At 36.8% G+C, this 18,122-nt stretch overlaps 1 protein-coding gene across 4 annotated transcripts in view; it reads left to right on the forward strand.

Moving 5' to 3' along the window:
* The window catches only part of tanc1b (tetratricopeptide repeat, ankyrin repeat and coiled-coil containing 1b), a 168,729-nt gene that overhangs the window by 88,517 nt on the left and 62,090 nt on the right, over positions 1-18,122 (forward strand). For 3 of the 4 annotated variants that reach the window (XM_065252378.2, XM_065252379.2, XM_065252380.2), the window contains 2 exons: positions 455-736; positions 16,312-16,431. In XM_065252378.2, the coding sequence (XP_065108450.1) occupies positions 455-736; positions 16,312-16,431 (402 nt within the window). Of the gene's footprint in view, positions 1-454; positions 737-15,541; positions 15,922-16,311; positions 16,432-18,122 lie in introns of those variants that run through there. The other variant, XM_065252381.2, reaches the window with a different exon arrangement.

The following is an 18,122-nucleotide window of genomic DNA, read 5'->3' on the forward strand; positions in this document are numbered from 1 at the left end:
AATATGCGGACTTTGGCTGATTATGCGTTGAATTATGCAATCGCATAATCACGTTTTTCTGGAAGGACTGTCCAATTTATAAAAGAAACTAAAGCAAAAAATGATTTATTAATTTTACACTCCGTGTATGTTTTGATAATCGTTCTAAATCTGATCTCTAACAAAATTCCTTCAGAAAATTCATATTTCAGCTTTTTGCTAAAAAAATATTATTGAAGATAGGATGAATAAGTTTATTCGCGTTTTGTTTGTTTGTTATTGTTTGTTTAAAATCAAGAGGGTCTGTTCTTTCATTTGATATAATATTTGTATGTTGATATATTTTACTAGAAATGAACATCTCTAGTTCTGTTACAACCTAAAACTCAGTCCACTTGATTGAATCAAACTGTAGTTAGAGACATTCAGATTCAGTGCAGGTGAACTTTAAACCTCTTGATTTCTCTCCGTCCAGCCACCATCACGAGTTCATCTGAGAATGACGACCGCAGCGGCTCCAGCCTGGAGTGGAGTAAAGATGGCAGTATAAGAAGCTGCGGTCAGCATGCCCTGGTGCAGACGGCTGCACGGGCAGACGCATGCTCTCCGGTGGCCGAGGAGGAAGGGTCAACGTCCGGGGCGGAGGGCAGAGCCAAAGTCGGTTTAGGAGCTGCAGGGTCCAGTTCAGAGGGACCGGTGCAGTACCACACGCAGACCTCATCCAGTCTGATGATGCCTCGACCCAACTCAGTTGCGGGTAAGATAACGGTCTTAGGTTCATCTTTTCTGGTTTCATATGTCAGAAACCTGAGCACTAAAGTACAAGCCTTTTCATGTTCAGTTCTGAAGTACATAAAGCTCTTCAATCTCGGAAAATCTGTTGTTGAGCCCTTTGAAATAGCACAGGATGTTCTGCGCTGAAATTGCGAACTGCACGTCTGAAATGGGGAATATGTCCATCATGATGGGGTCTGAGGTTCAGATGATGGTATTTACAAGCAGATCATCAGATAGTTTGTGAATACGGCCATCAGGGTCTGCCGGGTCATCTGTGAGTCCGGCGGTGATGACAGACAGACGACTGCTGGATAAAGAGAAACAAAGACTCTTGGGAAGGCCGTGCTTCTGCTATAAGAGCGTGTCTGTGTGTGTGTGTGATAGATTGTATGAGAGCTCATTCCTGTGTTTCTCGAGGAGTGAGAGACATTGGGCAGCTGTTGCGAACACGCTTCATATACACGTGTGTTGCTCTACAGTCAGGCTTCTGTCTTCGGTGTCAGTGTCCACATTCCTCAGGTCTGATTCTGACTGATTTACGGGCTCTTTTCTTCTGTTTAAACTCTCAGTCGGGTAAATCACTTCAAAACATGTTGTGGCCATTTTACCCCAAAATGTAAAAAAGGAATGTTAAATTTTGATGAAACATTACAAAGAGCATTTGTGACTAAATGAGTTTTGAGGCTACAGCCGTGGTTCTTAAGTTTTTCGGCATGCGACATCCCCCTCCAAAGAAGAACCTAGAATTTGAATTAAACAAAACATATAAAATGATACAATGTTGTGATGTTGGTTAGAAGGTTTATTTTTCGGAGGCATAATTGCACAGAACTTGTGATACATTTATGTATTTTAAGTGTCTTAAAACTAGTGCTGCCTCACGATTAGTCGCAACTAATCATTTGCAGAATAAAAGTTTTTGTTTACATAATATATGTGGGTGTACTGTGTATAATAATAATAATAATGTATAAATACACACACACACATGCATGTGTATATATATGTTTATATTTATATATCATTTATTTAATATATAAATATAAATATTTATAATATACATTTTTTTTTCTTAAAATTATACATGTATGTGTGTGTATTTATATATACATAATTATTACGCAACAGTGTTGGGTAAGTTACTCAAAAAAAGTAATTAATTACTAGTTACTAATTACATCTTTAATCATGTAATTAGATTACTTTACAAATTACTCTCTCGCAAAAGTATTTAATTACTTATTACTAATTACTTTCTAAATCCTATTTAGTACATGATACAAGGATAGGCTTGAAATGGCTCGAAAAAATAATATATAAAAGTACATCAATTATTCTGGTCCCACTTTAGGGTCCAATCATCTCTATTATCTAACTATTAACTACTTTTGCCTCAATATACTCCAAATACTGCTTATTAATACTAAAGAAGTTGTTAATTTTAAGTATTGGTAGAAATGGGGAGGGTTAAGGACGTAGAATAAGGTTTTGCAGAATCAGATATGTGCTAAGCATTAATAAACAGCCAGCATCTCATTAATATTAATGCTAATAATCAACCAGTTAATAGTGATAATTTTAAACTTAAACCATGTTAAATCCACCTTTGTATTACTGTTAACATAATAGTTTTAGAGTCCATACACAGTATTTAGTTACATCAAAAGTAACTGTAATTAGATTACAAGAAAAATAAGAGTAATCCCTTACTTTACTTTTTCAAGGGAAAAGTAATTTAATTACAGTAACTAATTACTTAGTAACTAGTTACACCCAACACTGCGCACAGTACACACACATATATTATGTTAACGTCCTTGTCTAGCGATCCCAATGCTCCAAATAGTAATTAACCATAAAAATGGTCTTTATTTGTATTATTTCTGAGAGGTGTAACGTCTTAAATATTTCCTGATACAAAGGATGCATGTCCATTGGAAACACAGAACTTGTGCATCTGACGTTTTGGTTTTTGTTTTAAAAACAAATGGACAAATGAGAACATAAAGTGCAGGACCTGATTGTTTTTTTTTTAAAGAGTTAATAAGACTGACTTGATCTTTTTTTAAACTTTGCTACTTTTAGCAAATCAAATCAAGGTTTTTTATAATTAATTTTTGAAAATGTGCTCATTGCTACTCAGTTTGCCAGGAAGGGTCACATTTTGTTTATATTTAAGTTTTGGGTCTTGTTTGGACAATGTTTTTGATGTGATTCATATTAAGACACTAGGGGCCAAATTAACGAAACGAGGCAAATAAGCGCAAGGGATGGGAGTGGTAATATCTGTGGGTTATTTACTAAAAAGACACAAATTAAATAACAGGCCCAACAGGTGATTTCCATAATGACCAACGCAGTGTACTAAGAGCAGCGCAAATTAGTTCAGGGTCGCAAATAAATAGAGCTGATGAGGTGCGGGCGATCTACTAACACCTGATGTGCTTGAGTTCAGCACCACAGACATCGTAGATTAAAATTTGGGGTTTGAAATCCCAGCTAAGAAAGCCAAAGTACACCAACCAGAGGACAAAAAAATTAAGGTTTACAATAGGTTTTGAAACACCTGGTATTGTGAGGTGTTATTTCCTATAATAAATAAAATGGCTTGGCAAACGATCGTTTTACGTGTTAAAAAATCCTCTTTATGCGCTCTTTGATCTCTGTGATGCCTCACCTTAGCAAGAATTGCAGCTATTTCAAGCGCAAAGTAATTTCGGCATTAAATAATGGCATAAATACCAGTAAGAACACACACGCAACATTAGTAAATCGCGTTGTGTGAATCATTTAAAAAATCTCCTCCCATAAATTTTGCATCTGAAAAGGAAACATCTAGAAATGCATATGCAATAAGATCAGTTGCAAAAACAACTAGACCACACCTTTACAGCGCTAATGATCCACTGCGCGTCTTTAGTAAACCCGACAGTCGTTATTTAACAGCAAAATGGTGGTTTGCGCTGGCGCAAGCTGTTAGTAAATCTGGCACTAGATCTCAGATAAGGCGATCTGCTGATAGAGATTGCAGATGTTTTGGGTTTTACTGAAGCTCTTGAGATGAATGTGAGAGAGATAATTGTGTATATTGAGGTGTTTGGTGTGCAAGGTGAAATGCAGCAATGAATCTCATAAAAAAGACGTCGGTTATTAAATGGAGTTGACGTAAACAATAAACCGCTCTGTATCATAAAACAGATTCAGTTTTCAAGGTTAGATCATGTTGCCTTCACATAAACACACAGAGGTTTTGTGTGTGTGTGTGTGTGTGTGTTCATGATTTCATTCTGTACACCTACTTGCTTCGACTCATTTCACACACTGTTTGGCCTCGGTGAATAAAGCATCAATCTTTACTGAGTGTTTCATAGATCTATAACCTCACCGCTTTCAATCAAATACATCATGAGTTTGGATGGAATTTGAAAGAAATTCTGGTTTACAGTCTGGTTCCACTTGCTTCCAGTTCCTTAACAATTTCATCCACTCTTTTTGTATACTAAACAAAAACAAACACTTTTTTGGTAACAATTTTATGTTTTATACAGTAGATAATTGGTTAGTTAAGTTGTTGTTGTTGTCGTTGCTGCTGTTTTGTGTAGTGAGGTCAACACAAGAGAATGTGTCATCTAATTATTGTGTTTATGTGATTTTGTCTTTTGTCTGTTATCACATTAAATTCCAACTAAAGGAAATGTAATCACGCCTCCGCTTCATACAGCACAAGCTTAGCACTTATAATCAAAGTTAGGGCACGTTTTTTTCATACAACATGAACTGCACGTGTATCAGGCACTGCTGCTTCTCAGCTGCGCGACCAGCTCGGTTTAAAGCAAAGCAGTGCTGCCAGGTCCTCAGCCTTTCGGCTGGGTTCTTATTGCTACTGTTAAACTGTTTCTGCAGGTTAGAGCTTAAAGGATCTGCTTCATCAGTTGTTGATATTTGGGATGTGAATATCATTGGGATGCTTTTAGATTAATTTTGAATGGTCATTGGACTGGTTTTGTTACGTGGATCTGGCAACCCCAACAAGACAATGTATATTATATGGCTTATTTATTTAGTTAATAATGAATAATGTTAATTCTCATAAAGGTTTGAAGTTGAAGATTAAAATGAGTTTATTCATCTGTAGTAAAATTTCCTCACCAGCACGTCCCTGAAGACTCGATTTGTTTAGTTTGTTTATGTTTTGACATTTAAAGATGTTTCACTATTTAAAACCTTTTTTATTTAAGGCTTAAATAAGGTGTAATTTTTAGAAGGATCTCTTGACATAAATGCATAATATTTTACACAACTATATGATCAGGGGTGTATAAAGACCTTTCATAATGAATCGTTATGTTTTTATTACCTTAGAATGAGACATTTTTATCTACATACACCAAGGGTCCCTTTTAGGGATGTTAACAATTAATCGATCTTCGATTAATTGTCGATAAGAATTAAATCGATAAAACTTAACGATTGTCGAAAGAGCAAGCACGTGTGTGCGGCGCCTGCGCAAAGCGCATACACAGCCGGTAAAAAAATTAAACAATCACGAAGAAGTTAAACTAGCCATGATCACAACGATGCTCGATCCCAAACACACACCTGGGCTTTTAAACTTCATTCGAGACGACGCTGGCTGCTAACGCAACGAAATGGCATCCGCAGCGGATCTGAGAGGGTCCGATGCCGAAAATCTAAACACAGTTAGGATACTGAAAGCAAAGACCCTCTTCAGGGAAGCCTGCAAGATTAGCATAGCAACGCTGCTATACACAGGAAAGGAGACTAGAAGCCGTTTTTAATGAACAGATTAAAATGTAATCTTAAATTCTGGCAAGAAACTGTTAAATGTAAACTGTAACTGACTGTCGTTACACTCTGAACGGCCGCAACATATATCACTGATCATCATTATTGCTTCACGCTAAACACTGTTGCGGGTTTTTTTCATAATATAAGCATCTTTGCTGAAAGTACGCCGCAGGTCTGAGCTGAGGTGACAACGGCAATTACAAACAGTGTATCAACGACTCGGAAAGCAAGGTGAACAACTAGAAAAATAACACTTGATGATAATGAAACTTTTATTTTTTCATGGGCGCACGGACTTTCATCCGACTGTGCCGAGTGCCCGTTATGAGGTGGAGTTTACTGTGTCTATAAGTCATTATATTTCATTACGAGATTCAATTGATGATTTTTATCAAAACACCAACTACATTCACTCATTTTACAATCCCACTAGCATGTCATTTAGACAAAATAAAATCTTTTAATTCGCGTGAGGAAGCTGGCGTTTTTACGCACACTTTTATGTCATTGGCTATATGCCACTGCTGTTTTTGGCTTATTGCACTATTACTGTTAACGATTATTCGATTGATTGATCGTTAATTTAAATGATCATCGAATATGGGAAATTGCATAATTTGACATCCCTAGTCCCCTTACATGGAAATCACCATTTTGTGCCACCATGTTTCTACAGAAGCCCTTAACGGACAATTTTTTTTACTAAGTTGTCCCCGCGATGACATGTTTGTCGGGTGGCGGCTAACGTAGCTTCAAAGGAGAGGGACGAGCAGCCGACTGAGCCGTTGGTTGCAATGTGTTACCTCACCACTAGATGCCGCAAAAATTTACACACTGCAGCTTTAAAATATCAAAATCATAAAGATTATTTAGTAAAACCCTGTAGTAGTGTGTGGCTTTTGCACTTTTAAAAGTACACTTATACACTTGAATACCCTAATTTAGCACCTACAATAATTGAAAAATTTAATTGAGTAAATATTTATGTTTTTATCCGATTAATCGAAAATAATCGACCGATTAATCGATTATGAAAATAATCGTTAGTTGCAGCCCCGATTTACATATAAAATGTATTTAATATAATCCATATAATTTTAACAATAATGAGATGTTGTATAGTATGCGTTATATGTTGAACCTGAAACTTTAAAGCGTATTGTTCTTCTGTTTCCTTTAGTTTTTTTTATTTCAACAAACGCAGATCTTCTTTCTGTTGTGTGGTTGTTGATCCATTTACACAATGAGCTGTGTGCTAATGTTTGGCAAGTCAATATCTTCTGTTGTTTACTGGAGATTTATCTTTAATCATAAACATTAAATCTGTAATGTTGCTTTTAAGAGGCTTCTACCAGACAAAGGCAATAATCTTTAGTTGGAATAAAACAAATGTGACATCTGTTTACTTTAATGTCTTTCTTTGCTCGTATTCAGAGATCAGTTGACTTTCAGACCACGTTTTGCAGATAGTTCACTAAACAATTAAACGCTCCCATTATTCTCTTATTATGTGCGTTTCCCCATCCCCATTTAAAGCGACCTTGGCTGTCAGGTGTTTAAAAAGCACCATAAAGGAACATCATTTTTATCTTTTTCTTTCTTTATTTTTTGGTGAACTATCCCTTCAGTTTTTAGTTTCTGTCTGGTTTGCTAGACCTTTATAATAACTCTTTACTTTCATTTCTAAGACTGAACTTCATTTGTGTCCAGGCAACTGACGCATTCACTGGATAGCTCATTTAAACCACATCTCTCTCTTTTTCTCTAGATACTTAGACTTACAGAGAAAGTGTGGTGTTTAAGGCAGTTTGCTATTTAATATGTGAAGACAACCAAAGTGTCTTTATCAGACAACTGGACATGTGTTCACTAACAAGCCCATGAAATAAACAGCAGTCAGATAAACCAGTTTGCCGTCCCGTGTTGTGTGCTCTTGCTGCGAGGTCTTTCTCCTGAGCCGCATCATTCGTCTGATTCTGTTCGATTGGCCTCTTAATGCCCGTAAGCTTCCAAAAATAACGGACATAAATCTATAATTGTATTATCTCACAGCAGGGCTTGTCTGCAAAGCGTCTCTCCTCACTTACAGCGTGCCAAGTGTTCTTCTATCTGAAATAAAGCCAGAGAGTCAGCGGACCTCAGAACATATGCTCGAAATATATCATTAAAAATAATGCAGATGGAAGTCTGGAAGATGATCTGCTGTTCACGTAAAGCTATAGCTTTGGAAGATTTAGAAGTGTAGACCATTTTATAAACATTTTTGGAGCTGGACCACCACCATTGTCACATTGGGTCATTATGTGGAAAAGTCCTTTGAAGAATATTGTTTAATATGTCAATAGCTTCTTTAGGGAATAGCATCTCAGCTGAAAACAGTAGACCATAACTGCTTGGTTGTATTCACATTCAGCTCTTTTACTGATGTGAGACAGTATATAGGACACATACAGGATATGCAGTCATATCTGACGATCTTCTTCAGATGAAGTATGTGAGGCAGATGGTGTTTCAATGAGAGATTCTGCCGTTTCTCTTCTTTGCACGGTGCTCTTCAGAGGCTCTACAGAGATTCACGCTTAACATTTCATCTGTTGTGCGGACGCAGCCTTCCAGAACCATAGAGCATCTTTAATCCATCGGTCCAGATGGTTCTGTAGTTTAACACACAGGGTTTAGCAAAATTCAGAAGTTAATTCTGAGTAGGAGTTTGAATTGAATTAGCTGTGCCAACAGGGTCCTGAATTGAATGTGAATCGGAATGACACATAATTTAAATTCATCTCAAACTTATATAGCACTCAACTTAGTCAAACTTTTTTCAAAAAAAATAAAAATGTTGTCAGTGTTTTGGATAGTTTCAGTATTAACTCTTTCCCCGCCATTGACGAGTTATTTTGTCAATAAAGAGAAAACGCGTCCCTGACAATGACGAGTTTTTACGGCAATCCATATTTTTGCTATTATTCACTAGGTGGTGCTCTTACCTATGGAGCCAGATGGATCTCAAATATATATCAAATACGCGTAGCCAAATTCACACTCATGAAAATATATTTATATATATTCACAAAAACCGATTCACATGCACAAAATAAAAATACATATTCATAAAATACGTTTCACAAACGAAAAACACAATTCACAAATGTACAACTTTGTACAAAAAAATGTAATGTTTAAAATTCAATAGTTTATTGTGACTGTGAATGTATGAATCGTCTTTTTCATGTATGAATCGACATGTGTGTCTTTATGTATGTCTTTAGCCAATCAGATGCAAGCTCACCATGTAACCAATCATAAATATATAATGCTTTAAATATACTAATAACTTCTAAATCGCTGTCAAATGAATTGTATGAAAGCATTTTGTATGAAAGCCAGATTGCGCAAAAGGTGAGCAAAGCTGAGCTCCTTGAGTGCTGCGCTTTTGGCGGGTTATGATTGGTTGCATGGTGAGCTCGCATCTGATTGGCTAAAGAGTACGAGTGACCCACGTTGAAGAGCGTTCTGCCAGCATCGTCTCAAAACACACACGCGTCAATCAGAGTCGATTCACACGTGTGAATTTGGCTACGCATGGGTCCATTGTGTTTTTGTGTGAATTATATTTGAGATCAATCTGACTCCATATTTACCCAACTTAAACACACTGAAGCATCCACTGATCCAAAAACAGTAAAAACTCTGTGTGTTTTGATTGTTGATCTGAATTTAATCTCTAACATAAGTCATTAAAATGCAATTATTTCAGCTTTTTGCTCAAAAGTTTGTATTTTTGAAGAAAACTACCCATATTATTTCTTTCATTTGATATGTTGTATGTTTATATTTTTAAAGAAGAACATTTTCTGGTAGGCATTAAACTTTTGTGAAAATCATAAAAATGCTGCACTGGCTGTCAACTCTAAAAGAAAATACTGGCCGGGAAAGAGTTAAAGTGAATAAAATAGTACTTTATTGAAAAAACATTTCTTCCACCAAAGTCCATAAAATGAAAGTTATTTCAAAAATTACCCGAGAGTTAAAGGCGGCGTGCATGAAGAGGGAGTCGGGCCGAGTACCAAAACACACTTGTAGCTAATCAGCAGTAAGGGGCGTGTCTACTAACCATCATTGCCTGGGTTGCATATGTGTGGGGCGGGTCTATCAAATGAAGGACCAGATTCTATTGGGGTAGGGGAGTGTTTGTTTAGGTGATTTCAAATATCAACATTGACTTTCATAGATCATGCACCCCGCCTTTAAATATTTTATAAAACAAATATACATACTAACAAACATCCAAAGTCCAAAGGTTGTTAAAGTAAGTACAAGTTTAATTCTGAATGGTGTGGCAGTGATTCCTGGTTCAGGAGGAAGTGACACGTGTGTTTGGTTTACCTCGTTGTCGTTCTCCCCTCTTGTGACAGCTGGGATAGAGACTGGGATGATAGGGTATCTGGAGTCACTGAAGCCTGCAGCTGTGACTGCTTGTGTTCAGCACGACTGAGCTGTTTCCTTCTCTGATTCAGTTTTCGTTGGGACTGGAATAAAAAAAACCTGATAATTTAATTGAAATATAAATCAATATCAATCCTGATTTACTTAAAGGGCCAATATTATGCCCATTTTTACAAGATGTAATATAAGTCTCAGGTGTGCCCAGAATATGTCTGTGATATAACCCACAGATTATAATCTGTCCAAATGCCCTGTTTGAGTGAGAGCATAAACGCGCTGTTTCCATGTCTTTGAAAGCTAAAAATAGATCTGATTGTTGTAAATACAGTCTGAGACAATAATATCTCACTATTGAGGTATGGTGGACAACGTACAACTCGCTGAGGGTGGAAACTGGTAATGCAGGACTGTCAGTCAGTGGCTGTGGGCGGAGCTTTATCAGTGTGACCTCACATTGATAAGATAATCAAACGCTTTAATGGGAATTAAAAAAGGAGCAGGTGGATTTTTTTTTATTTCAGGGTGGGTGTGTTCACACACTGCCAACACACATTTATGTCCAAACACCTTGTAAAAGTGGATTTTGCATAGTAGGTTCCCTTTAAATATAATTTAGATATGTTTTCCATACCGTTTAGTAGGGCTGTGGCGATGCATCGCGTTCCCCATTAAAAATACCTGTCTGTAATCAATTTTGAATTGCAAGGCTTCGATTCTGTGTTTCATGTACAGCTTGTGCATGTACTATGGCTCTGGGACCAGTAGGAAGTCCTTATCAATCTAAAATCACTATGAGTTTGAGTTGTTTACAATGTGCATTTTAAAAAGCAACACTTGTCAAACACAATCATTCAAAATATTCTTTATTATCATGAAAATACCTGAAACAATCTGAAGAACAGCGATATAAATATGCCTCTAGATATTTCCTGTAATAGCGTTTGTAATGGTTTTTCTTCTGTGGCACAAATGGCGTTTCTGCACGAGAGCGCCCTCTGGCATTTGGATGTGGCGGCATTTCACCGTAATGCATCAAAATGTATTCATTGAGAAAACATGCATTTGCATATAACATGTATATATTACATGCACCAATACAACAATATATAATGTTACTTACTGAATATACTTTTAGTTACTTACTTAATACTTATATTCAGTAGATTCTGTTTAAGTGTGTTTCTTTGCTCTAAAAGATGATGAACAATGACATGGTCATCATCTTTTTTACATCAGCTTTTGATAATAAATAATGAAATGTTAGTCTTGACTTCACCTGCAGCAATAATGTGTGCATGTTGTCTACAGAATACAAATCTGCTGTTGAGTGTCTGTCAGTGGAGTAAAATCTTTTGCCTATGGTGTAGTTCTGACATTTACCAGCAGGGGCAAACTACTGAAGCAGAGCAGCAAAACCTTCACCCTATGGGTTGTTCATTAATTCTGAGGAACAACAAATACAATCCTTGGGTCTGGCTGAAATGTTGTAGCATGTTTGTTAGATCGATAAGCATCATCTTGATCTCATCTGTCCCAAAATCCATGACTTATCAACACAAATCAATCATGCTAATTCACACTCAATTCACTCTGTGATGAATAAACAGAATGCCATTCAAGTGGTCAAACCATGAATATTCACATAATGACGACATTTGAATTCGGCATATTCAGAGAATGGTCTCTTTCTTTTAGCGAAACAATATAGACAGAAAATTACAGGTCTGTCTGCCAAAAGCAGGAGAATTAGGTGTAATCCATGAACCCGGACACATGCCAGTCACATATTGAAGCTGGATTGATCAGATTTCTCTTTTAGCCACTTTTAGTTTTGCCACTGTGAAATGATTCAGTGGAAATCAGCCATTTGTGCCGAAGGCCAGACGCACATTTAGGTTTTTTTAAGCACACAAATCTAAAAACAGCTGGGCAATCAATGTGCCGTCATCTGTATCTGATGTGCTGTGATGATTCTGTAAAAAACAGCAAAAGTATTTTTTAAAACTATTAAATAAAACAAACTACATTTGTCTTTAAGCTTAACTCTCTCCCCCCCAGTATTTTTTTTAAAAAGTGGCCAGCCAGTTTAATGCCTTTCAGAATTATATATACAGCCCCTTAAAACTCTTCAGGGTTTCTTAAAAAATATCACTTTTTAAGCAAAAAAACAGAGCATTTTTGTAAACGATTTTTAATAGAGATCAGATTCAAAACGATGATCAAAACATACAGAGAGTTTTAACTGTTTTTGAATCGGTATACCGTAAAACTTCAAATAATAGCCGAGTCCCAAATAGACGCCTGTCTCTTAGACGCCTGGTGTGACGACAGGTTTGGGTAAATAAACGCCTGTCTCAAATAAAGGCCTGGTCTGTTTTTTAGTTTCGGGTTGTATTTAATCTTCTAAAACCCGTCAGATAGTCTGTTTAAGACAGTTCTATGGTGCAGATTGAACACGCTAAAGTTTTTTTTGCTTACCGGTAGATGTCACGTGACAGACGCAGTCGTTCCATCATCACTATGACAACACAACAAGCTTCGTCGCCAGGATTGAGGTGATGATGACAGTAGCGAAGTGGCAATCGAGAGAGTCGGGACTTTTCCCCGTGGGCCGGTAGTGTTTTGAGGCCGCTGATAATAGCCGGGCTTTCAGTCTTTTGTCATGCATGCACTCCCGCCACACATTGTATTTCTCACGCGGAAACACTATTTATCATATTTAATATGCTGCAGCGCCCAAAATGTATCCGGCCGCACTGCTCTCTCTCTCTATCAAGCCCGTCCTCCCTAGAGTTCTAGTCGAGCGAGCCAATACAAAAAAAAAGAAAGAGGCTACACAATAGCCAATCAGAAAATAGCACTGTTGTATCTGGGTAAGATTTCACGTAACAACCAATAAAAAAACATATCCTTGTTTGCTTTATTTATACTCCCAATAATTTAAGACTGTTGTTATTACACAAACTAAATTGTTAAACACATTCAAATTAAAAATAAAACGTAATATGTGGAAACCTCCTGCTGTCATGCTGGAACAATTAAAATAAAAGCCTGTCTCTTATAGACGCCTGTCTCTTTTAGACGCCTGGTGTGATGATAGGTTTGGGAAAATAAAAGCCCGGGCTATTATTTGAAGTTTTACGGTATGTTTCAGTGTTTTACAAGTTGTGTAATAGGGCCACCTAGTGGATAATAGTGGAAATTATATTTTGTGTTAAAATTGGTCGTCATTGGCAGGGGGATGCGTTTTCTCTTAATTTGACAAGATAACTCATCAATGGCAGGGAAAGAGTTTAAGTCATCTTTAAACTAGCATACATATCAAACTACTTACAGTAAGACTTAGGGCTGGGTAAAAAAAATTGATTCCATGATTTTAATCTTATTTACCAAAGGGATATTAATTCAGAAAACCCTCGTTTTGAAATGAAACATACTATAACACACACTGTAAAAAATACTTTGCTGCCTTAAAATTTTTTGTTGAATCAACTTGGATTTACAAGTCATTTCAACTTACTATTATTTATCTTGACTAGAGATGAGTTGTTATAACTACAGGTGAGTTGTTATAACTTATAAATTTAAGTTGACTTTTCTCAACTATATTTTATAAGTTGTGACAACGAATTTCTGTTGACATGACTTGTAAATATGAGTTGATTTAACAAAGAATTTTAAGGCAGCAAAGTTTTTTTACAGTGCATGCATTTATTTTCTGAATTGTTCACATTCACACAACAGACAACTTTTACGAGGATATTGCAACATTTTTAAATGATTAAATATGGACGTTCAAGGTTAAGGATACATGAACCCAATATTTGCGTTGCTATCTTGATATGTGGCTTGCCGGGGACAATCTTTTTCAAAATGCCGTTATTATCCTCATAACATATTTTGAACGCATCTGTAATAGCTAGAGATGCACCGATTGCAATTTTATTAAATTACATGATGATCTTTCACTTGCATAGATCTTAAAATAAAGTGCTCTCAAACTCAGTCAGGCTCACTAACATTATGTTAGATGTCCAAATACATCCCCAATTAAATTCCTTGTCTGCAAAACAAACATTTGTAATGCAAATTTGATAATTCATTGATATTGGACCATTTAAAGGTGCCAACCAGCATTGAAATTGTTCTCTGATATCTACATAGAAGGTTTGTGGCTTTATTAAGTGCAAAAATGATCCAGAGTTGGTTTTACATGTCCATTTACAACCCTAGGATTTGCCTTTAGAATTAAATGTTCTATTATTACCTTATTTGAAAGAATCATGAATAATAATGTTGAGCTCTGCTCTGATTGGCTGTTTCCCAGAGCAGCTCCTTCAGTAGCTCTGTGTGTGTGTAAACAGATCTTATGTTTGAGTCTGTCTGTATCAGATGAAGATACAGATTTTGAGGAATAATCAATTGTTTGGAGATTGTTAATGGACATTTCTGAGTGGCAAGTTTTTTTCAGTTTTGACCTGCAAAACGTAACCGTAACATCAATAGTAGAACTTCATCCGTATTAATTAGCATATAGCGCTAACTCAGCAGTCACAACTTTGGTTTTAGCATTGTAACAACATTGTAATTAATTTAATTAGGGATGCACCAAATATTTGACCATCGAAAATTTTCTAAAAGACTTTTATCACCGAAACAATACGGCCGAAATGTTGTGTGACACAAACAGAAACCGCGACCTGCACGTGCTTGTCTGAAGTAACATGTCTGCGATGTGGATGTATTTAACCGCAAAAAGATGCTTAAGTGAGCAGCTTTCTGTATGCACAGATGCACATGCGGTTGAATGTGCCCGGTCCAGCTCCAGTCAGACAAATGTTTGCGATTTCTTTAATTGTTATTTGATTTTTCCCACCCCCTTTTTGCTGATCCGAAAAAGAATCCGATCCGTGCCTGAAAAACTGTAATGTGATCCGAACCATGAGTTTTGTGATCCGTCACACACCCCTAGTAAATTCAGTACACAGTCATAGCCATAATGCAATGGTACTAATAATTGGAATAATAATTTATTTCGGGGTTTCGGTTTTCGGCCTTAGTTTCCTCTTTTTCGGTTTTCAGCCAATAATTTTCATTTCGATGCATCCCTAAATTTAACGTGTAATCTAATGTTAGGGGCGTACATCTCGACTGTAACGTAACAGTTGTAATTTTATCAAGCCAACAAGTTTTTTTCTTGACACTCATTATTAAATTTTGTGTGTTGTTGTCTTCCAAACAGTTCTGCTATGCAAGTACTTGAAATGTAAATGAAGAGATTAAGACGGGTGCAGTTCAATGTTGTCAGAAAGGGTCTCATTTGATTTGCTGGGGGTTTCTCTCTCTGTCTTTCCCCTCCCTCACTTGCTCTACACCTCCCTCCATCTCTCCATCCCGTCTCATTTTGTGACTTATGACTCTCACTTCTTCTCTCTTCACAAACTCTCCTCTTCTCATTCAGCTGTTATTATATCTGCTCTCTCTCTTTTTCGCTCTCTCTCTGTCTCGCTCTCTCTCTGTCTCGCTCTCTCTCTCTCTCTCATAGACTATTTCTTCTCCGGTGTTTGGCTGTAAACTGTAATCAGCTGCTCTGTAGGAGCACATATCTTCGTATCCTCCTTTTTATCTCTATCCTGTTTTTTCACAAATTCTTTCTTTACGATTGCGGAGCCTTGGCTTTTATCCCGGTAGAGAGCCGCCCCGTTATTCCTCTGATGGTTTGCGGATGTGCTCGGCGATGCAGTGAAACCGTTAGAGCCTCGGGCTGCAGAGCCGCTCACCAGTTGAATATGCGGTATGAAAGAGCGGTGGGTAAGCATGGAGGTGTGCGGCCGGAGGTTTATGAAGCAGATCTCACCGCAGCTGCATGCATGTCTGCCTGAAGAACGCGTCGTGTCTGCGCGTCAGTCTGTGAGTACCGGCACAGAGTTCGTGTTTGTGTAGTAGTTCTCAGAGCAAACAGGTTGCTGGTGCATCATTTACTGCCTTTGTAGTTTTACACTGCATATTACAGCCCACTCACCCAAAACATCAATTTATACTGCAAAAAAGCTCTGCGTGAAGGTGAAATATTGCATAGATTAACTTCTGAAGTCACACTGTGTGACCAGATTCTGTTTATGCATTCATTCTTTTTCAGGGTTATCGTGGACGCTACTTATGGGTTGCATTTTATTTTTTAGTTTCCACAGTGACTGTATGTCATGTATGCTTTAGACAGGCTGTGGTCTTTCTCAGTTGTTGTTAGTGTTTTGTGTTGATTCTGCCCATAATGCAATGCTCTTTCTCTGTTTCGTGCAGCAACAAGCTCGACTAAGCTGGAGGATTTGAGTTATCTTGATGAACAGAGAAACACCCCCCTGCGTACGTCCATTCGCCTGCCCTGGCACAACACGGGTGGCAGAGCTCCACACGACAAAGGTACATCAACATACCCGTGACGGTTCCCCATTACCTCAGACTCTATACTACTGCATTTCTTCTCAAACCTCTTTAAAACAACATTTTAAAACAACATAGTTTACTTTTTAAAACTGATATTTTTGCATGGGAAAAGGGCACATTTTTTAATTTAATAACCCATTACTGTACAAAACTAAATTTATAGCAATGATACATTTCCCAAATTACTAAAAAGTATTGATAAAATGCTTGCTTTGTTTGATTGTACAGCATTTAATGCTGATTAGGGCTGCAAAATGATTAATCGCGTCTAATTGTTTGCAGAATAAAAGTTTTGTTTACATTATACAGTATATGTGTATGTTTATGTGTACTGTGTATAATAATGATGTTTATACCACGGGTACTGTATTCTGATTGCTTGAGAAATGTTCCGTGGGTATGCATTATTTTTCGATAACCGCACACCTAACTTAAAAAATAGGCACCAGAGCAATGTTTGTGGTAACCTTGGTATAAGAGGAATAATTAACTCTGGTCCTTTAAATTATTTAATGCTTCGCGTCGTGCCGCATTACCACCTTGGGTGTGCATTATTTTCTTATAATTCAATGGCCCGTCGTCAATTATTCCTTACATATATTATGGATGCACCAATATTATTTTTTGGGGGCCGATACGGATATAAAACACTTGTATACAATACTATATACTGTAGTTGGCCTATTAGCTAGTTTATTTCTACATCTAATTATTTTTACTGAACATGGATTGGATCTATTTAACATTTAACTGACCAACATAATAAGAAAGGCAAAAAGTAAGATAAAATTTTGGACATTTTTGGTCTTTTTTTAAATTTTATAAAAAGCCCAGAGCACCCAAAAATTCTTACTCTGACCGCATGGCTCACGTTAATGAGTAATCTATGATTAATATTTTTTTCCTTTTTCGTTCTTTGCTGATATGCCGATGGTTTCAAATTCATCAAAAATTGATACTGTGCATCACTAGTATATATAAATTCACACACATGCATGTATAATTTTAAGAAAATTATTTAAATATTAGGTATTCGTAATGATATATAATATAAATTATATATAAATATAAAAATGTATATATGCATGTAAATATTTCTTAAATATCTATGTGTATTTATATATACATAATTATTATACACAGGACACAAACATATATGATGTAAACAAGTCGCTATTAATTGTTTTGCAGCCCTAATGCATTTTGCAGTATTTTTGTCAAATCAACATATATTTTTATACGCCTTATTCAGTCGGCCTCCATGTTGATTCCAAAACGAGGCTGTGAGGGACGGACATCCAGATCAAGTGCTTTAAACTTTTGTTTTGTATCAGGATGCTGCTCACCGTTTTATTATGTGCAAGTTCTGGCAACACACGCAAGTAAACACTCGTACCGTATTTTCCGGACTTTTTTCATAGTTTGGTGGGTCTTGGAACTCATAGTCAGGTGCGACTTATATGTAAAAATTATTTCATATGAACCAATAGAAACCGTTACCGTCTACAGCCTCAAGAGTCCGCTCTATGCTGTTCCTGTATTTATGTAATTCAATGGAGTCAGTGATGCAGACTTCGGGACCTTTTTGAACTTGATTTGGCTCTTCGTGTTAATTTAGCCTATTCAGCCTCTTAGGTATGTTCTGTATGCTATTGTGTATCATGTAA

Source organism: Paramisgurnus dabryanus, chromosome 15 (genome assembly GCF_030506205.2).
Source record: "Paramisgurnus dabryanus chromosome 15, PD_genome_1.1, whole genome shotgun sequence".
Classification (NCBI taxonomy): domain Eukaryota; kingdom Metazoa; phylum Chordata; class Actinopteri; order Cypriniformes; family Cobitidae; genus Paramisgurnus; species Paramisgurnus dabryanus.